The sequence below is a fragment of the Ranitomeya imitator genome, chromosome 3 (genome assembly GCF_032444005.1).
Source record: "Ranitomeya imitator isolate aRanImi1 chromosome 3, aRanImi1.pri, whole genome shotgun sequence".
Classification (NCBI taxonomy): domain Eukaryota; kingdom Metazoa; phylum Chordata; class Amphibia; order Anura; family Dendrobatidae; genus Ranitomeya; species Ranitomeya imitator.
Genome location: NC_091284.1, coordinates 584,287,993 through 584,310,531, shown reverse-complemented (window position 1 = coordinate 584,310,531; position 22,539 = coordinate 584,287,993). Strand labels below are relative to the sequence as shown.

At 41.2% G+C, this 22,539-nt stretch overlaps 1 protein-coding gene across 1 annotated transcript in view; it reads right to left on the bottom strand.

Moving 5' to 3' along the window:
* Nucleotides 1-22,539, bottom strand: part of UGGT2 (UDP-glucose glycoprotein glucosyltransferase 2) — a 559,388-nt gene that overhangs the window by 395,102 nt on the left and 141,747 nt on the right. Inside the window, exon 9 of the mRNA XM_069758034.1 lies at nt 19,152-19,251. Coding sequence (XP_069614135.1) covers nt 19,152-19,251 — 100 coding nt within the window. The remainder of the gene's footprint in view (nt 1-19,151; nt 19,252-22,539) is intronic.

Here is a 22,539-nt window from a genome sequence, read left to right as displayed (position 1 = left end):
TGATATCTCAATTAATTTTACTTTTATTGGTATCTTTTTAATTTTTTAAATTTACCAGTAGCTGCTGCATTTCCCACCCTAGGCTTATACTCGAGTCATTAAGTTTTCCCAGTTTTTTGTGGCAAAATTAGGGGTCTCGGCTAATCGGGTCAGCTTATACTCGAGTATATACAGTATTTAACTTTGGCTAATTATTTAGTAAAACTCCAGCACAACGAAAAATGGTCTGAACAGTTCAATCACACATGCTTCACATCGCGAGCGAGTGCGGCATTGTAGTTACTAGAGCCCAGAAAAAGCTACTTTATGTAGAAAATTTTGTAACGCGATGAGAGTTAACAAAAGACCACTGCATTTAGGACCACTTAGCTATCCTTTACTTATCTTTTTTGGTGATGTCCTGCTCACACACCTGTTTTGTGGGTCTTCATACTAGCCATTTTAAACATTTTTTAATAATTGGGCTAATAAAATAAATGTTGTGGTATACTTTGATCTGCTTTTATTATATTCAGATTCTGGGTCAAAAAAGGCTTGGTGGACAAGACTGGCAGTCGTGTCGATGTTTTTTATGGGGGGGGGAATAAGTTTATTAAAGAAAAAAAAAAATTACCGGTAATCAAAAGGAAAAAAAAAAAAAAAAGACAGACAATGCAGACCATCGAATTGAAACAAAACTTGTGATTATCTCAGGAAATCATAAACCGGTAACTGCAATCTATTGGGGCCTGAGGGAATTGCTCTTTAAAAAGTTGACCATTAAATTCTTGCTGCTGAACTGTTTACCACTTGAGATACAATCAATGTCATTTAATGGTTACTTATGGTAAATCTGGACCAATAGTGTACACACATTATCCTGTAATAAAATAAAACCAAGTACTCGTTTTGGAATATTCACAATAAAGTCTTCCAAAGTTCTAAAATAAATGTAATTATTTGCAGAAATGTGACAGAATCTCATTTACAGCTGGTACAAGTATTATCACCCTATGCTTTTCCATTGCTCTTCTAAAATGAGAGAAAACAATTTAAAGCATTTCCTAAAGCAGGACTGTAAACTGACTGCAATAAGTACACTAGCAATAATCTATCCATCTACAGTATTATGCTTTTGCTCTGATAAAGGTTTAAATGGTTCTTTAGCTGCCAGTGCAGCGATGCCAATGAAGCAGGAACTTGCTCTGCATCCCAATGCATACATCCATACATAGTGACAGAGAGGACATGCTAAGTGCTATAAAGCGCTCATCCTAAATCTCCACTGAACGAGAGACAGCAGAAAAGACAATTAAGGTCAAATGCAGTAAATTGAAAGAACCAAAATGTCACCACGAATGGTTTTACGAAGTACATTTACATTTATTGGCCTACAAAAATATTTAACCATGAGGAATATGGAGCCGTAAAGAAAGGAGGAATCCGATTATACACAGAATTACTGTTTGCAAAAGCAGCAAGGACACAGGTCATAAAATTCTCAATTTTGACGGAATGAAATGCCAGGGTCATTCCACTGACTCTATAAAATATCTATAGCAAACAAGCCCTGGGAGTCTAAAAAAGAAAAAAGTGAATGCATCTCTCAATGTAGAAAGAAGAGGTAATGTACGGTAACAGAGGAAAACTAGATAACAAGTTAGGCTTGGTTCCCATTGCGTTAATGGGAAAGCGCTAACGGACAGCGTTGCACGGCGAAATTAACGCCGTGCAACGCGTCCGTTAGCGCGCCCATTCACGGCAATGGGAACGCGCAGCACTAGCGCGTGCCATGTTCGGCACGCGCTAGCGACGCGCCGGTGTTTCCTGGCGCGCCGCGGACGCTGCTCGCAGCGTCCGAGGCGCGCCCGCGGTCCGTTCCCCGCTCTCGCAGATCGGGGATCTGCGAGAGCGGGGACGTTACCGCGACCCCGGGACGCGGCCACATTAAAAACATTGCGTTAGTGCAACCCGTTTAGCGCTAGGCGGGTTGCGCTAACGCAATGTGACCTTACAATAACAAAAGGTCTAAACACTAATTGCTCCAAATACAATCAAATCTATATATTGTCTGGAATGAAGGACCACGCACATGTGAGAAGCAAAGTATAGAGAGTTTAAATGGGTTCTCCCCTACTTTAAAAGTTATTCTCAATGGGCTTAGGGTGGGGAAATATAAAAATAAATCTAGCATGAATGGAAACAACAAAAATCACATTAACTTAGCCTTTAACGATGTGTATTTATAGGATGCATTAAGGGAACATATCTGTAGCAAAAGTAGCAACATTTCATAGTATACTGGTAATCTTTAGGTTCTGAAACAAAAAATGTAATTACAGCAGACTGCTTGGCATGCATACAAAAAGCAGAAATGGGGAGATAAGTAATGCTGTAAGTTTCAGCCACTGGAAATTAATCTTCTAGGCATACATTTTTCTGCTCATCCAAGAACAAACAAGCCATCATTAGAGGAAGCAGCCTTTCATATCAGCATGTACTATCAAGCATGATCACTTGGGTGAACACCTTTATTTCTTCATTTCAGACATTAAAATATTTTAGTACTTATGCTAATTGGAAATGCAGAAAATGACAAACGAGGGCAGAAATTAATCTCGCTATTTCTCCACTGCTTATAGAACCACACAAAAAAAAAAAAAAAGTGTCTCCCAATATATTATAGTACCATGTTTCTTTTATGGAAAACAACAAACTAAAGCCACAAAAGCTAAGCTGCCTTATTTAAATGGCTATTAGCCTATATCTGTTACCTCTGCTCAGCTTTAACACAGTACAATACTCTTATTCTTAGCTGATAATCTTAAAGGCAATGGAAAAATAATATTTTACATACATACTCGAGTATAAGCCGAGATTTTCAGCCCATTTTTTAGGCTAAAAGTGCCCCTCTCGGCCTATACTCGAGTCATTGTCCCAGGGGGCCGACAGGTGAGGGGGAGCGGCGGCTGTCACATCATACTCACCTGCTTCCGGCGCGGTCTCTGCACTTCCTTGCTTCTCCGATAGGAAGAGCTGCAGGCTCCAGAGACTGTGTTCAGCGGTCACATGGTACCCCTCATTAAAGTAATGAATATGGACACGACTCCACTCCCATATGCGGAGCGCATATTAATTACTTTAAAGAGCGGTGCCATGTGACCACTGAACACAGGAACAAGCTGCCGACGCCAGAGATCATCGGAGAAGCAGGGACAGCACCAGGATGGAGAGTATGACGGGGGAGGGTGAGCCATGCAGTATTCACCTGTCCCTGTTCCACCGCCGGGCTCTGTCTTCCACGTCCTCTGGCTGTGACGTTCAGGTCAGAGGGTGCGATGACGTGTTTAGTGCACACCCTCTGCTTGAACAGTCACTGCAGAGACCCAGAAGACAGTGCGGCGCGTGGCAGTGGAACAGGGACAGATGAATATCGCAACTGAGGGGGGCCTGAGCCAGTGGCGACTGCCGCACCTGGCCCCCATAGTGTACCACTGTCCCCACCTCTCAGGACACCGGCACCAGACCAACACCGACGAGGGGCGAGTATGCCTTTTTTTTTTTTCTTTTTAATTGCAGCAGCATACGGGGCATATTAATCTATGGAGCATCTTATGGGGCCATCAATCTTTGTGCAGCATTATATGGGGCATATTTTATTATGGAGGATCTTATGTGGCTCATCATGACCTTTATGGAGCATTATATGGGGCTCCTGATTCAATATGGATATTCAAAAACACTTAACCTAATGCTGTCTCAATCAATTTAACTTTTATTGGTATCTATTTTTATTTTTGAAATTTACCAGTAGCTGCTGCATTTCCCATCCTAGGCTTATACGTAAGTCAATAAGTTCCCAGTTTTTTGTGGCAAAATTAGGGGTCTCGGCTAACACTCGGGTCGGCTTATACGCGAGTATATACGGTAAATGTTTGCCAAAGAAGGGGAACATTTGCCCCCCATCGAGCAACCTTTAACCTGTTGACAGTACTTTTTTATTGAATAAAAATAACTATGGAATAGTAAAAAGGACACCCCATTAACAATCTTTTTACTATGATCCATTCTGGCACCGTAGTTTACATTTTCATCACCCTGAATCCAAATGCTAATGTCTCCTGATGCGGCATAGATGAATAAAGCGAAACATCACTGGTAATCCATCCATATTCTTGTTTCCATTTTAATTCTTTAATAATATTGAAAAAAGCTTTTGTATCTTTGATATATGTGGGGGTATATGATACCAAAGATTGAATATAGCGATCTACCCAGGCAGATAATCTCTCAGAGAAAGATCCAATGCCAGACTTTATAGGGAGTAATTTTGGGGAAATGTTTCTTTGTGTGTTTTGGGAAAACAATGAAATATTGGTATTTTAGGATCATGTACCCACACATTCTCTTTCTTTATCCGACAGAATATTGCATTCCACCAAATCCAACAGCAGACTTTTCAATTCAGCCTGATATTTTGCAGTTGGATCACCACTTAGTATTTCATATGTATCATCCGAATTCAACATTACAGTTACCTCACTTCATATAAGGCCCTATCCAATACCAACACTCTGCTTTCTTTATGTGACTGATGAATTATAGTGTACTCATTTCATATTCTATAATTCATCATTTCATATTATAATTTTTATTTTCCCCATAATTTTTTTTTACATCTAACAGCTCTAATTTCTTCCATCACCTGTTTTTGGAATATATCCATACCTTTAGATCTGGATTGCACAGGATAGAACAATGCAGTCGGAATATTTTTTTGGTGTGGACTACCAATATTAAAACTATTTTTATTATCACTAAACAGTGACAATTCAGAATGCAATTCATCCATAGAACTTCCTTTATTGAACTCAACATTTTTATAGACTGAAAGTCACAATTATTATACATATTCGGTTCATTTGAACAATCAGTATCATGTGCAGAATGTCTTTTCACAGTAATCCCTCTTACCAATTTGTTTATATGGCCTTATGGTGCACCTGAGCAGGGTCCTTTCCTGAGGATGCAGGCGGCAGAAATGTGTCCACGTTGCTGCCCGGTGTCCACGGTGACCATCACCGGATTTCCTGCAGCCATGTTCCTGAAGCCGCGGGCCGCTAGAGGATTCAGGAAAATGGCCACCGGAGGCCGCGCGTGCGCAGATTGAGATCTCGGTGGCACTTGGCTTCAGGAAAATGGCCACCAAGATCTCAATCTGCACACGCGCGGCCTCCAGGGGCCATTTTCCTGAAGCCTCCAGCGGCCCACGGCTTCAGGAAGATGACGGCATGGAAACCGGTGACGACCTCGCCATGGACACCGGGCCATGGCATGGACACATTTCTGCTGTCTGCATCCTGAAGCATTAACATTAATAAATAATTTCCACATGTCTGCTTTACATCAGCACCCTTTGTAAAATGTTATTTTATTTTGTTAGCATTTCAGGAGGTTTAAAGGGACTCTGTCACCTGAATTTGGAGGGAACAATATTCAGCCATAGGGGCGGGGTTTTCGGGTGTTTGATTCACCCTTTCCTTACCCGCTGGCTGCAATATTGGATTGAAGTTCATTCTCTGTCCTCCATAGTACACGCCTGCGCAAGGCAGTTGCACCCTGCATGTATCCAGGGTGCAACTGTCTTCACTGCCTCATGTATAAATACAGCTTCTATCCTGCAATCATTTGCTCTTCTGTGCGATTTCCTCCTTATCGGAGACCAGTTTTTTTCTGATCCTCCTGAGACTATACTTTTTTTATCCTCCTCTAAAAAAAAAAAAAAGCTTGTGACTGATCAAACAAATTAACAACAAATGCACAGCATTGACAAAATAACGTGCGGTACATATGTTCAGTCTTTTGAACTGCTTTTAACAGCTTCAGTCAGGTTTCCAAAGACGAAGTGGCTAAAAGAAGTGACTTAACCATCCCTTCATTCACTGTCCGCTTGAAAGCTATATATGGTGTATGTATATGTGTATATATATGTATGTATATATATATATATATATATATATATATATATATATATATATATATATATATATATATATATATATATATATATATATATATATATATATATATATATATATATATATATATATATATAGTCATGGACAAAAATTTTGAGAATGAGACAAATATTGATTTTTCCAAAGTCTACCGCTTCATTTTTTCTAATGGCAATTTGCATATACTCCTGAATGTCAGAGTGATCAGCTTAACAGCAATTACTGTACTTGCAAAGTCAATATTTGCCCAGAAAATGAACTTTAACCCCCAAATCACATTTCAACATCATTGCAGTCCTGCCTAAAGGTACCTTCACACTCAGCGACGCTGCAGCGATACCGACAACGATGTCGATCGCTGCAGCGTCGCTGTTTGTGTGACAGCTCTCCAGCGACCAGACAGCTCTCCAGCGACCAACGATCCCGAAGTCCCCGGGTAACCAGGGTAAACATCGGGTTACTAAGCACAGGGCCGCGCTTAGTAACCCGATGTTTACCCTGGTTACCAGCGTAAAAGTAAAAAAAACAAACACTACATACTTACCTACCGCTGTCTGTCCCCGGCGCTCTGCTTCTCTGCACTCCTCCTGCACTGACTGAGCACAGCGGCCAGAAAGCAGAGCGGTGACGTCACTGCTCTGCTTTCCGGCTGACCGACGCTCACAGCCAGTGCAGGAGTGCAGAGAAGCAGAGCGCCGGGGACAGACAGCGGTAGGCAAGTATGTAGTGTTTGTTTTTTTTTTTACTTTTACGCTGGTAACCAGGGTAAACATCAGGTTACTAAGCGCGGCCCTGCGCTTAGTAACCCGATGTTTACCCTGGTTACCAGTGAAGACATCGCTGGATCGGTGTCACACACGCCGATCCAGCGATGTCTGCAGGGAGTCCAGCGACGAAATAAAGTTCTGGACTTTCCTCAGCGACTAACGATCTCCCAGCAGGGGCCTGATCGTTGGTCGCTGTCACACATAACGATTTCCTTAACGATATCGTTGCTACATCACAAAAAGCAACGATATCGTTAACGATATCGTTATGTGTGAAGGTACCTTTAAAAGGAGCAGCTAACATCGTTTTAGTGATTGATCCATTAACACAGGTGTGGGTGTTGAGGACAGGGCTGCCGATCAATCAGTCATGATTAAGTAAGAATGACATCACTGGACACTTTAAAAAGGAGGCTGGTGCTTGGTATCATTGTTTCTCTTCAGTTAACCATGGTTATCTCGGCCTAACAGGGAAGAGTATCGCAGCTACAAAGATTGCACCTCAGTCAACAATCTATCGTATCATCAAGAACTTCAAGGAGAGAGCTTCCATTGTTGTCAAAAATGGCTCCAGGGCGCCCAAGAAAGACCAGCAAGCGCCAGGACCGTATCTTAAAACTGTTTCAGCTGCGGGATCGGACTACCAGCAGTGCCGAGCTTGCTCAGGAATGGCAGCAGGCTGGTGTGAGTGCTTCTGCACGCACTGTGAGGCGGAGACTCTTTGAGCAAGGCCTGGTTTCAAGGAGGGCAGCAAAGAAGACACTTCTCTCTAGAAAAAACATCAGCGACCGACTGATATTCTGCAAAAGGTACAGGGAGTGGACTGCTGAGGACTGGGGCAAAGTCATTTTCTCTGATGAATCCCCTTTTCGATTGTTTGGGACATCTGGAAAACAGCTTATTCGGAGAAGAAGAGGTGAGCGCTACCACCAGTCTTGTCTCATGCCAACTGTAAAGCATCCTGAAACCATTCATGTGTGGGGTTGCTTCTCAGCCAAGTGAAATCGGCTCACTCACAGTCTTGCCTAAAAACACAGCCATAAATAAAGAATGGTACCAGAATGTCCTCCAAGAGCAACTTCTCCCAACCGTCCAAGAACAGTTTGGCGCCCAACAATGCCTTTTCCAACATGATGGAGCACCTTGCCATAAAGCAAAGGTGATAACTAAATGGCTCATGGAACAAAACAGAGATTTTGGGTCCATGGCCTGGAAACTCCCCAGATCTTAATCCCATTGAGAACTTGTGATCAATCATCAAGAGACGGGTGAACAAACAAAAACCAACAAATTCTGGCAAAATGCAACATTGATTATGCAAGAATGGACTGCTATCAGTCAGGATTTGGTCAAGAAGTTGATTGAGAGCATGCCAGGGAGAATTGCAGAGGTCTTGAAGAAGGGTCAACACTGCAAATATTGACTTGCTGCATTAACTCATTCTAACTGTCAATATAACCTATTGGTACTCATAATATGATTGCAATTATATTTCTGTATGTGATATAAACATCAGACAAACACTATTAAAAACCAGAGGGCAGCAGATCATGTGAAAATATAATTTTGGTGTCATTCTCAAAAATTTTGGCCATGACTGTATCTGTGTGTGTAATAAATAAATTATATTATAATATACAGGTCCTTCTCAAAAAATTAGCATATAGTGTTAAATTTCATTATTTACCAAAATGTAATGATTACAATTAAACTTTCATATATTATAGATTCATTATCCACCAACTGAAATTTGTCAGGTCTTTTATTGTTTTAATACTGATGATTTTGGCATACAACTCCTGATAACCCAAAAAACCTGTCTCAAATTAGCATATTTCACCCATCCAATCAAATAAAAGTGTTTTTTAATAACAAACAAAAAAAACATCAAATAATAATGTTCAGTTATGCACTCAATACTTGGTCGGGAATCCTTTGGCAGAAATGACTGCTTCAATGCGGCGTGGCATGGAGGCAATCAGCCTGTGACACTGCTGAGATGTTATGGAGGCCCAGGATGCTTCAATAGCGGCCTTAAGCTCAACCAGAGTGTTGGGTCTTGCGTCTCTCAACTTTCTCTTCACAATATCCCACAGATTCTCTATGGGGTTCAGGTCAGGAGAGTTGGCAGGCCAATTGAGCACAGTAATACCATGGTCAGTAAACCATTTACCAGTGGTTTTGGCACTGTGAGCAGGTGCCAGGTCGTGCTGAAAAATGAAATCTTCATCTCCATAAAGCATTGACCCTGCCCTTGATGAAACACAGTGGACCAACACCAGCAGCTGACATGGCACCCCACACCATCACTGACTGTGGGTACTTGACACTGGACTTCAGGCATTTTGGCATTTCCTTCTCCCCAGTCTTCCTCCAGACTCTGGCACCTTGATTTCCGAATGACATGCAAAATTTGCTTTCATCAGAAAAAAGTACTTGGGACCACTTAGCAACAGTCCAGTGCTGCTTCTCTGTAGCCCAGGTCAGGCGCTTCTGCCGCTGTTTATGGTTCAAAAGTGGCTTTACCTGGGGAATGCGGCACCTGTAGCCCATTTCCTGCACACGCCTGTGCACGGTGGCTCTGGATGTTTCCACACCAGACTCAGTCCACTGCTTCCTCAGGTTCCCCAAGGTCTGGAATCGGTCCTTCTCCACAATCTTCCTCAGGGTCCGGTCTCCTCTTCTCGTTGTACAGCGTTTTCTGCCACATTGTTTCCTTCCAACAGACTTACCATTGAGGTGCCTTGATACAGCACTCTGGGAACAGCCTATTTGTTGAAAAATTTCTTTCTGGGTCTTACCCTCTTGCTTGAGGGTGTCAATGATGGCCTTCTTGACATCTGTCAGGTCGCTAGTCTTACCCATGATGGGGGTTTTGAGTAATGAACCCGGCAGGGAGTTTATATAAGCCTCAGGTATCTTTTGCATGTGTTTAGAGTTAATTAGTTGATTCAGAAGATTAGGGTAATAGGTCGTTTAGAGAACCTTTTCTTGATATGCTAATTTATTGAGACAGGTTTTTTGGGTTATCAGGAGTTGTATGCCAAAATCATCAGTATTAAAACAATAAAAGACCTGACAAATTTCAGTTGGTGGATAATGAATCTATAATATATGAAAGTTTAATTGTAATCATTACATTATGGTAAATAATGAAATTTAACACTATATGCTAATTTTTTGAGAAGGACCTGTATATATATTTTTATTTTATTTTTTATTTTTTTTCATTGAATCGTGCGGAATCACCTCATACAATACATTGGACGGGTGAAATTTATCTTGCAGAGACTCGTGTCTCTGCAAGATAAATTGACATGCTGCAGTCTGGAAAGACGCGCCACATGTCCTTCTCCACGGGTGATCCGCAGGCATCTCAGGACCCATAGTGGCCATAGGATTTCTTGAAATCCCATCCACTATGCTGTAAACTTCTGGACGCTGTGGGTTGGACGCTGCAATGTACGCAGCGTCCAAACCACAGTGTTTACTAACCGTGGGAACATACCCTAACATTTTTCAAAAATCACTCAGCAATAGCAAGATGGTGCAATATTTGTAATGAAGACTATAAAGGTGCTTAACTTTGCATTAGGAACCATGTATACTCGTGTATAAGCATTTTTTTGTGCTGAAAACGCCAAACGCCCCTTGGGCTTATACTCGAGTTATTGTCCCAGAAGACTGCAGGGGAGCAGCAGGTCACAGAAGGCAGGAGCCGGCTGCTGCGGCTAAAACCTGTGCCCACTGCTAAAGAGAAATGAATATTCACTGCACTGGCAGAGATTATTCATTTCTCTTATAGCGCACACAATGTCAGCCGCAGCAGCCTGCTTCCAGCGATCACAAGTGAGCGCTACTTAAGAGTTATGAATATTCACCTCTCTCCACTCCCATAGGGGCGGAGTGGTGAATATTCATTACCTTAATGAGCTGGGACACGAGCTGCGGGCACCAGAACAAGATGCTGCAAGGGTGAGCAGGGAGGGTAAGTACATTTTTTAAGCTTTTCTTATGGGGGCCATATATACCAGGACAGGGATGAGGAGCCATGCAGACAAGGATGTGGATGAGGAGCCATGCAGACAAGGATGGAGATGAGGAGCCACGCAGACAAGGATGGGGATGAGGAGCCATGTAGAAAAGGATAGGGAGGAGGAGCCATGCAAACAAGGATGGGGAGGAGGAGCCATGCAAACAAGGATGGGGAGGAGGAGCCATGCAAACAAGGATAGGGAGGTAGAGACCATGCATACCCAGCTTATAATCGAGTCCATAAGTTTTCCCCAATTTTTCTTGCCAAATTAGGTGCCTTGGTTCGGCTTATACATTAGTATATACGGTAAGTAAACAAAAAAATCTCTTTGAAGGTGTATGAAACATTTAAACCGAATGGTATTTACCGCAACATACCACTATTGTCTACTACGTCTGGAAGAATGGTAGAAGCTTAAATATTACACGTCAATCCAGATGCCAAGGTGAATAATTCCCCCAAAGAATCATGTACATTCAGATGTTCAACTAGCTCCATGTAAAAGAAAAAGATGAAAACTACACTTTTTATGACCATTGTACATGCAATTGCAAAGGATAAAGATAAAACCATTTGCAGGTCTGTTCCCATGCATCTGCTTTTCCACAGCCTTGCTTGATTTTGAAATAGCGAATGGAATACATAGTTTACTTAGTGTTGTGTCGATATAGGGATAGTAATGTCTGTTCTGTAGCCAATTTTAAATTGAAGCCAATGGAATGGTTGTATAAATAAAAAAAATAAATAAATAAAGATACAGAGGCTCACAAAAGTCAGCCTTTGTAAATTACCAGGAAAAGAAAAGGAACAAGAAAATGTGGAGTGAACATAGTGTGCAATATGTCTCATTAAAAATATTCATGTCTATTCTCTCTTATGAACAACACCTTGAAGAGGATAGATCACTAGATTTACAATACAAACTGTATATATTAACTCCTTCGGGACAGATCGATTTTTAAATGTTTTTTTGAACTTTTGTTTTTTACCCCCTGTCCTGTGAGCCATAACTTTCTTTTTTCTTTTTAATCTGTATACGAAAGGCTTATTTTTTGCAAAACAAGTTCTAGCTTTGAATGACACTATCCACTTTACTGCAAAAGTAAAAAAAAAAAAACACAGAAAAAAATCCAAGTGGGATGAAATGGTGAAAAAAATGCAATTGTAAATAGTAATAGTAAAAAGACCTGGAAAATTATTTTCCAGATCAGTACAACTAAGGCGATCCCAAACTTATTTTTTATTATATTTAAAGTGGTGGAAAAAAAATGTATAAGTTGATAATTTTTTGTTTCTGATGCCATTTTCCAAGACCCATAAAGATTTTTTTTAATTTTTTTACCCCAACTGAGTTTTGCGACTGCTTGTTTTTGAACTATTAATACTAATTTTGGTCGCAAGAATTGTTTTGATTGATACTGATTTTATTTGTTTTTTTATAGGAAGAGTTGGTATCTGATGAAGTTAATTTTTTTGTCTTTTCAGTGCTAACTGTACGACTTAATTTTAGATTTTATTGACTGGACTTTTATGTATGTGGACTTGGAGTCAATTTTTTTTTTTAATTCTGTATTTTTAATGTTGGTGATTAGCAGTGATGAGCGAGTATATTCATGGCTCGGGTTTTCTCCGAGTATTTCGGCGTGCTCGGGGATTTAGTTTATGTCACCGTAGCTGCATGACTTGCAGCTGCTAGACAGCTTGAATACATGTGGGGGTTGCATGTTTGTTAGGAAATCCACACATGTATTCAACCTGTCCAGCAGCCGCAAATCATGCAGTTGCGTCGACAAACTAAATCCCCGAGCACGCCAAAACACTCGGAGACCACCCGAGCAACGAGTATACTTGCTCATCACTATTGATTAGTGATCAGTCAGCATGCTCAGTGGTACTCTGACGTCAGTCGAGTGTCTGGGTGCTCGGATATGCACGGCACTCGTCGAGCTTTGGCTGCTGCTCAGATTGAATGCTTGAATCCCTGCCCCGCATGTTTGGAACCTGATACACAGCCAATAAACATGCAGGGATTCCCTGCCATTTACTGTAATGCTGTAGCCATCTTGGCAGTGGCATTACTACAGAGGCTATACAAGGACAGGTGCTGCAACACTAGGCACACTGATGCCACTGCACAGCTCAGGGACAGTTCTTATTGGGAGAAAAGAGCAGCTGTCCAGGCCTGTGTGCACATTTTTAGGAATCGGAGTCCTCAAGGGGGGATACTTTGTTGAACCATCATACTAACAATCCTTCTAAAGGCCAATCATGTGCAAGCTGTTGCTACGCGATACATTTGTTTGGGGTGCCACATGTAGGACCCAACCTATTAGCTCTGTGCAACACCAGCAAAGGCTGGATGTAAATAGATGTAGTGGCCAATGAGGAATAGTTGATTTTTGATTATGTCAACAACAGGGTGACAGAAAATCCATTTAACTCCTTAGTGACCGATCAAATTTTGACCTTAATGACCAAGCCAATTTTTATAATTCTGTCCACTGTCATTTTATGAAGTTATAGCTCTGGAACGCTTCAATGGATCCCACTGATTCTGTTAATGTTTCTTTCGTGACATATTATAATTCATGTCAGTGGTAAAATTTCTTCAATATGACTTGTCTTTATGAAAAAAAATGGAAATTTTGAAAAAAAAATTTTTTTAGCAATTTTCAAACTTATTTTTTGTGACCTTAAATCAGAGAGTTGTGTCACACAAAATAGTTAATAAATAACATTTCCTACATGTCTACTTTATAACAGAATATTTTTGGAAACAGTTTTCTTTCCAACAAAATTTACAAACCCATTTCTTTATTTATTTTTTTTTTTTTTAGGGACAACATCACATTTGAACTGACTTTGAGGGGTCAATATGACAGTCTAAAAGTGACGCCATTCTGAAAACTGCACCCATCAAGGTACTCAAAACCACATTCAAGAAGTTTAAAAAGAATTAACCCCGTTTTTTCGCTATAAAAACGCAGAAAAAAAACCGCATACATTATGCACCCCATCATTTAGAATGCATTCCGCAATTTTTGTGCACAGGATGTGTTTTTTTCCGCGAAAAAAAAAACACATTGCGGTAAAAAACGCAGCATGTTCATTAATTTTGCGGATTTCCCACTATATTATTGCATTGGGAACCTCTGGAAAAATCCGCCAAAAAAAAAAAAACGCACCAAAAACGCTGTAAAAACGCGAGAAAAACGAATGCGGATTTCTTGCAGAAAATGTCCCGTTTTGCTCAGAAAATTTCTGCAAGAAATTCTGAATGTGTGTACATAGCCTTAAGGTGCTTCACAAGAACTAAAGCAATGTGGAAGGAAAAAATTAACATTTCAATTATTTCACAAAAAAATTTACTTTAGACCTAAACTTTTTTGTTTTAATAAGAATATCATGAGAAAATGGACCACAAAATTTGTTGTGCAATTTCTCCTGAGTACACAGATACCACATATGTGGGGGAAACCACTGTTTGGGCTCAGAAGGGAGGGCGCATGATTTGACTTTTTGAACGCAAAACTTGCTGCAATCGATGGAGGACACCATGTTGTGTTTGGAGACCCCTGATGTGCCTGAACAGTGGAAACCCCCACAAGTGATCTCATTTTGGAAATCACACCCCTCAATGACTTTATCTAGGGGTATATAGTGAGCATTTTGAACCCACAGGTACGTCACAGAATTTGATAACATTAGGTCGTCATATTGAATATGCCGTCTGTTATGACCTGGTGGTCAGGACAATAATGGACCCGGTGGTTAAGAGCACACGGAATGACCTGATAGTTACTAATAATAAAGGACGAGCTCTGGGACGTGGGAACTCTGCTGACCGCAATCCCTAATCCTATCACACACACTAGAAATAGCCGTGGATTGCTCCTAACGCTCCCTATGCAACTCGGCACAGCCTAAGGAACTAGCTAGCCCTGAAGATAGAAAAATAAAGCCTACCTTGCCTCAGAGAAATTCCCCAAAGGAAAAGGCAGCCCCTCACATATAATGACTGAGTTAAGATGAAAATACAAACACAGAGATGAAATAGATTTAGCAAAGTGAGGCCCGACTTACTGAACAGACTGAGGATAGGAAAGGTTGCTTTGCGGTCAGCACAAAAACCTACAAAAAGACCACGCAGAGGGCGCAAAAAGACCCTCCGCACCGACTCACGGTGCGGAGGCGCTCCCTCTGCGTCCCAGAGCTTCCAGCAAGCAAGACAACAATAAAAATAGCAAGCTGGACAGAAAAATAGCAAACCAAAGAAAATACAAGCAGGAACTTAGCTTCTGCTGGGAAGACAGGTCACAAGAACGATCCAGGAGTGAACTAGACCAATACTGGAACATTGACAGGTGGCATGGAGCAAAGATCTAAGTGGAGTTAAATAGAGCAGCCAGCTAACGAATTAACCTCGTCACCTGTGGAAGGAAACTCAGAAACACCCACCAGAGGAAGTCCATGGACAGAACCAGCCGAAGTACCATTCATGACCACAGGAGGGAGCCCGACAACAGAATTCACAACAGCCGTCAGTGTTGAACACAAGTGCTCGCTACTTCAGTTTGAATAACGAGTGCTCGAGTGACATGCTCGAGTCCCTGCCCTGCATGTTTTGTGGTGGTTAGACAAACCAAAAAAAGACTTGCGGACATCTGTAACACTCTGTGCATACCCGAACACCAGATGCAAACTCGACTAGCGAGCACTTCTGCTCAACACTAGCCATCATATTGTTTTGTTTTTTTTTTCAGTTTTGAAAACTCCCCAATTCTTACTCCAACCCCAACACAGTCTTCAACCCTAACCACAACCCTAATTCAACCCTTACCCCTAACACAACCCTAACCACCCTTACTTTAATTCAATTTTGACTTTAAATGTACCTCCTCATAGCCTTCCCATCAGGGGAATTAAGATCCTTTAAAGAATCAAAAGATAAGATCAACTATCCTACTCTTAGGCCGGAGTCACACTACAGCGAGATACGGCTGAGTCTCAGGTTAAAACCAAGCTCTGGCGCCGGCACTCCAGAGCGGAGCGTGCAGCTCCATGTATTGCTATGCGGCCGCACGCTCCTCTCTGGAGTGCCGGCGCCAGTGCTTGGTTTTAACCTGCGAGGCTTGGCCGTATCTCGCTGTGTGTGATCCCGGCCTTATTAAGAGTCTGACTGAAGACCTTCAACTGGTTTGTTTGCCAGATGTCATGGCTATGTAGGATAGCCTCAGTGAAAAACTTTTTACCAAGTATACTAAATTTATTTCAAACCCTCCCAATCCCTGTCACCAAAAAGATAAATGTTCCTCTTTACAGTTCCAAATTCTTTAATGTAATTGACAGGGCACTATAAGGAGAGTTACCAAGTCAACTTTTACACCGAAACCTACGGGGATGACTGGGAGTATGATAACTTATGAAACACTAACAAGCAGTGCAATTAGCCTAATTGAGTTTCATTTACACCCAGCACTCACTGCCATGCTGAGTTTATATGGAATCCACAACTGCCCCTAACCTCCAGGAACTCTTCTAGTTAAGAGCATCTTCCAGACCTCTAATATTCTCACTCCTGCTGTACCACTCTTTAGCGCTACGGAAACGCATAGCAAAGACGTGTTGCCTTACATCTCCCCACAGCCCTACAGCCGAGATAGTGAATAATCAAGATTTTCCCTCAGGTAAGATATCAAGCAAATTTAGGCATGAACAAGTAAAGGTCTTCTCCAAGTACTAAACTTTGCAGAAGGACTTCGTATTAGGCTATGTGTACACGTCAGGATTTGATGTAGAAATTTCCTGAACAAAAGCAGACTTTTTCCGCAGGAAATCTTCATACGGTTTTTGCACTTTTTTTTTTTTTTGCATTTTTGTGTGGATCTTTCGCTTTTTTTTCTGAGCTTCAAAATGCAATAAATAGCGGGAAATCCGCAAAAAAATACGAAAAATTAATGAACATGCTGCATATTTTTCTGCGATGCATTTTTATCACGGAAAAAACGCAACATGTACACAAAAATTGCAGAATGCATTAAAAATGATGGGATGCTTAAAGGGAACCTGTCACCCCGAAAATCGCGGGTGAGGTAAGCCCACCGGCATCAGGGGCTTATCTGCAGCATTCTGTAATGCTGTAGATAAGCCCCCGTTACCTGAAAAAGGAGAAAAAGACGTTATATTATACTCACCCAGGGGCGGTCCCGCTGCTGGTCAGGTCGGATGGGCGTCTCTGGTCCGCTGCAGCGCCTCCCAACTTCATTACAAGACGTCCTCTTCTGATCTTCAGCCACGGCTCCGGCGCAGGCGTACTTTGCTCTGCCCTGTTGAGGGCAGACAAAGTACTGCAGTGCGCAGGCGCCGGGCCTCTGACCTTTCCGGCGCCTGCGCACTGCAGTACTATCCTCTGCCCTCAAGAGGGCAGAGCAAAGTACGCCTGCGCCGGAGCCGTGGCTGAAGATCAGAAGAGGACGTCTTGTAATGAAGATGGGAGGCGCCGCAGCGGACCGGAGACACCCATTCGACCTGACCAGCAGCGGGACCGCCCCTGGGTGAGTATAATATAACGTCTTTTTCTCCTTTTTCAGGTAACATCGGGGGCTTATCTACAGCATTACAGAATGCTGTAGATAAGCCCCTGATGCCGGTGGGCTTACCTCACCCGCGATTTTCGGGGTGACAGGTTCCCTTTAATGTATGCGTTTTTAAGCATTTTTGCTGCGGAAAACCGCCGGAAAAAAAAGCGCAAACAATCCGGAACGTGTGCACATAGCCTTACATCTCAAGACAATTGTTTATAAAAAAAAGTTCTACTTAATGTCACTGGTGTCAAATATTTTTATTTTCTTCATACTCTTAAATGGGCCCATGAAGATCTTAATGAGAAAACAATATTGGAACATACCTTTTTTCACTGATTATAGTGAACTGAGAACAATTTCCACCCAGAATAATTCATTAGCTTCAGCGTAACAAACTTTGCTACATGCTTAAATTGGAGGAGGACCGTGGAAAATCCTTATCAGTATACCAGCTTTATCAGATCAGGTAATATATGCAGTTTGTGGTATAAAAATAGTGATAGCGCTGATTTATTGCAGTCCATTGAGAAAGTAGTGAATGCAAAGACACGCAAGCTCAGTAGCCTGCAATTTTTACTGTAACTACAAAGAAGAACGGAATATAAAACATCTTTTGACCATGTATCCTAAAAACATCTGCATACATTTTTACATTATATGTAAATATAAACTGTAAGATCATGTACAATGTACACGTACACAACAATTTCATAAAATAGCAGCCATTTTATAATCCAGCGACTCCCTTGTATTAGGCAGAGGGGAAAAAAATGCAGAAAAGCGCAAGGGAGCAGTCTTAAAATCGCTTTTAAAAACGATATACAAACTGTAAAATAACACATCTACTATTTTTCATGTTCGTGTAAGCAAGAGAAGGCCATGGATGACCATGCATACATGAGACTGCTCAACGAAATCATTACACACTACAGTGAATACTGGTATCTCTCCATTGTTTGTATTTCTCTGTGAGAACTCACAGGTATAAATTTTCAAAATGTAGTAAATCTAAAAGTGGTGACATTGTGAGCAACACAAAGGGAAGACAATCCTTAAATGGGTATTCCCATCCCAAAGATCCCATCCAAGTAAGATGTATGTGTAATAATAATAACAAATACGTTCCTCATGTGCGGGCATTGCAAGACCTTAGGTATCCATGGTTACGACCACTAGCAGCTAGCTGTCACTAAATCAGTGGTCATACCCGTGGATACCCAAGGTCCTGCAATGCCTGCACATGATGAAAGAAACATAGCCAATCAGAAAAACTACACTACATTTCTAAGGCCGGGTGCCCACGATCCGGAAGTAACGCTGCCGTCTACTAAACACACGTAAATCCACATATGTTCACTGAACCATGCGTATTTACCGCATGCAATGTAACTTCTCTTGCGGAGACTAACGTTTCTGCAAGAAAAATTGACATACTATGGTCTGGAAAGACGCGCCATATGTCAGTGTCCGCGGCCGTCTCTGAACGCATAGTGGACATGGAATTTCTTGAAATCCCATCCACTATGCTGTAGCATCTGGCTGCTGCGGGTTTGATGCTGCAAAAATACACAGAGTCAAACCCGCAGCAGGTCCTGACCGTGAGCACATACCCCAACTGGAGTTTGCTAATATTAGTATTACACCTACTACATATTGGGTTAGAATATTGGCAATGAGAAAACCCATTTAAGTAGTTTCCAAAGATCTGTTTCTACAAGTCATCATTGCCATAGTCTGATCACCGGAAACATGCCTTTTCCTGGCTTACCTGGCTTTTATTGGAAAATTCTGGCTCATGTCTCTCAAAACCTTCAATGCTTCGTAAACAGGAGAGGAAAAAACTTTTGAGGCCGCTTGAAAGCTGAGATCTTGAAAATAAAAAAAAAATTAAATTGTGCAGCTGAATAAAGGTTTCAATAAGTTTGCAATATTGTAGCGTTCACTGCATCAATTAGCAGATCGCTCACTGCAGCATCTGTAGAGAACATTTCACAACATTTCTGACACATTGTTCCAATTAACCCAGGATAATATCTTAGATGCATATGAGTGCATGGATTCAAAATTAGAGCATGCCGGCCACAGTAGAAGATTCATTCTCCTAATAAGTACGGCGTATATTTTAGAAGCCAAGCACATAACATGTATTTAATGCCATGTCCACTTTATCTGCGGATTCTTGGCAGTCTGAAAATTTTACTAGCCGTGAAGTAAATACTTTTATGCACAAAAACACCAAAAGTATTCTAGGAGTGATTGCTCATTATGAGCCATACATTTTGAAACATAAGATTAAAAATGCTACTCTTTCTATGCATTACATAGGCAGTATATTCCATAGATAGCCATCCATAACCTGTCTCCTCCATATGTCTCTGAACTAATCTCCCGATATCTTCCCTCACGTAAACTCCGGTCCTCCCAAGACCTCCTTCTCTCCTCCACACTTATTCACTCCTCACCCAACCACCTCGAAGACTTCTCCCGAATATCCCCCATCCTCTGGAATTCTCTGCCAACACGTCCGACTATCAACCACATTCGGATCCTTCATACGGAACCTGAAAACCCACCTCTTCAGGAAAGCCTACAGCCTGCAATGACCCCACTGCCTTCTCACCACTACTGAAGCTACCGCCTCACCAACATCGGCGCTCCTGCAACCCTCAACCTATTGTCTCCTTCCCCACCATCCTGTAGAATGTAAGCCCGCAAGGGCAGGGTCCTCGCCCCTCTGTATCAGTCTGTCATTGTTAGTTTGCTTACTGTAAGTGATATCTGAAATTTGTATGTAACCCCTTCTCATGTACAGCACCGTGGAATCAATGGTGCTATATAAATAATATTATTATGATTATTATTATTAATAAATGTCTGACGTCAATTGCAATAAAAGCCCTCAAAGCTGTAAAAAGAATTGTCACTCAACTTTGTTAAACTCTCATTAGGAAACAACACGGAAAGGCAGTGCAGTATATTCCCACAAAACAAAGGTTAAATGCAGAACCGATAGGAATGAAATCCTACAACTGCAACTTAATCCCGGGAGATTGATGGATCACCAGGATGAAATGATCAGAGAAGGTCAAGAATATTGTGCTGAAAGTCTTTTATAGACAGGTGAGGATTTCCGGATTCACAAGTCCTATCCACCTGCTAATGGAAATGCTGATGTCTGGAGATACCGGATTATTTCAAGGACCCAATACGCTACAATGAGATGTTCCAAGGTAATGGTTCTTTACTCCAACACCTGTGGCTGAGCGCACACAAATCAATACAGCTCTTACAATCTATAATAAGTAGAATACAGGTGCATCTACACAATGCAACATATTAAGGCTAGGGCTACAAAAAAAGTGAGTGGGGTCGCATTGACACATTTACACTACCATGGCAAGCAAGTCACAAAAAATAAAACAGAATGAGTGTGCACTCATTTATGCGGAGCACTATATATCACATTCATACATACATTTTCATCGTGGCTTCAGTCACATGTGAATGGCTTTTGTGTGAAAATATCAGCAAAAAAAAAAATGTACACAATGTGTATTGCTACACCTGGAACGACCTGAACTATAAAAACATCACTTTTTATCCTGTACACTACACACCATCTAAGAAAGTAAAACAAACAAAACACCAAAATACAGCTCTCATCATATCAATACAAAAAATATATAGTGACCAAGAATGCATATGCAAAAAAAAAAAAAAAAAAAAAATTGTATAAGGCCTCTTTCACACTTCCGTCTTTCTTTTTCCGTCACAAATGTTTCTGCTGGACCAGTTTTTTTCTCATAGACTTGTATTGGCGACAGATTGTGACGGATGGCCTTCCGTTTCATCCGTCGTGTGCTGGATCCATCATAAAATCGCTGTCCGTCGGGCGGAGACAACGCACAGAGGAACGTTTGTTCTGTATGTCGGAAAATCCGTCGCTGACTGTGAAAAGCAGGAATCCTGCGACGGATGCAGTCTTTTGAAACTGAGCATGAGCAGAAGAATTTCCAGTCAGAGAAATTCTCTCTCGCTCTCTTTTTTTTTTACTATTGATGCTGCCTATGCAGCATCAATAGTAAAAAGATATGTTAAAAATAATTTAAAAAAAATAAAAAAATAAAAACTCTCCATAAGGAGAAACGTTGCCCCTTAGACCCAAGTCCAGAGCCTCTCATCTAGCCAGATTAGTTCTCATGCTTGTACTGACGAGGGCCAACAGCCCGAATCACCGTGTCTGCGAACTGAGATAATGATTTGGCTTTTATCCTGAGTCATATTGCACGACTTGTTAAAGGGTTGATTGTGACTTGTAGGATCGCTACTTCCAACAGGTGGTGCTGTAGAGTTTAACACTAGAACTACTGATGGAGTCATTTTGACTCCTTTCGTTTTTTTTTTCTCTTCTGTGACTACATTTTTCAGAATTCCGGCTTGAAACTCGGTGACTTTTCCTCAAATATGATGTGAAAAAAGATTTTGTGAGAATAAATAATTTTGGTGAAAAATTTGCGCGTTTTTTTCAAAATTTACCAAGAACTACTGAAGGGAGTCATTTTGACTCCCTACTATATTTTGAGGTCCTTTTGTCACTAAATGTTGCTATAAAGTTTTGTGCATAATTTTTTCACTCTGTCTTATTTACCCTGATGTACATATAGATGTAGTTCAATTTACATGTCAACTTTTCACATTTTCCTTGTGTTTTACCTGCTTGTATTACTGTGTAATGCTGAACAAAATAGCTTGTTTACTCTACGCTCTTATCTTATGCTAATGAAGGGTGGTGTTTTTCTAAGGTTCTAGCAGGAGACAGTATTCTGGATAGTAACTTTACTTTCAGTTCAGCTGAAGAGACAAAGAGAACAGATGCAGACATACGAGCTCTGAAGACTCATACAGGTATGAATTGTTATGAAATAGTTTAGCTGTCTGTCAACTGATTCAGCCCACCTACTTTTGAAGGTGGCAGAACAGTTATTATTTCTTTTAGTTTTCATTTCATTTCTATTTTTCAGCAGGGAACTATATAGAATTATGGAATTTGTGAGGAATATGGAGAGAAGACGTTTGATAAAGCCTCAGGATATTCTGGCTACTTTGCAATCCATACCGGAGGATGAATCGGAATCCGAATTGCAGGAACATGTATT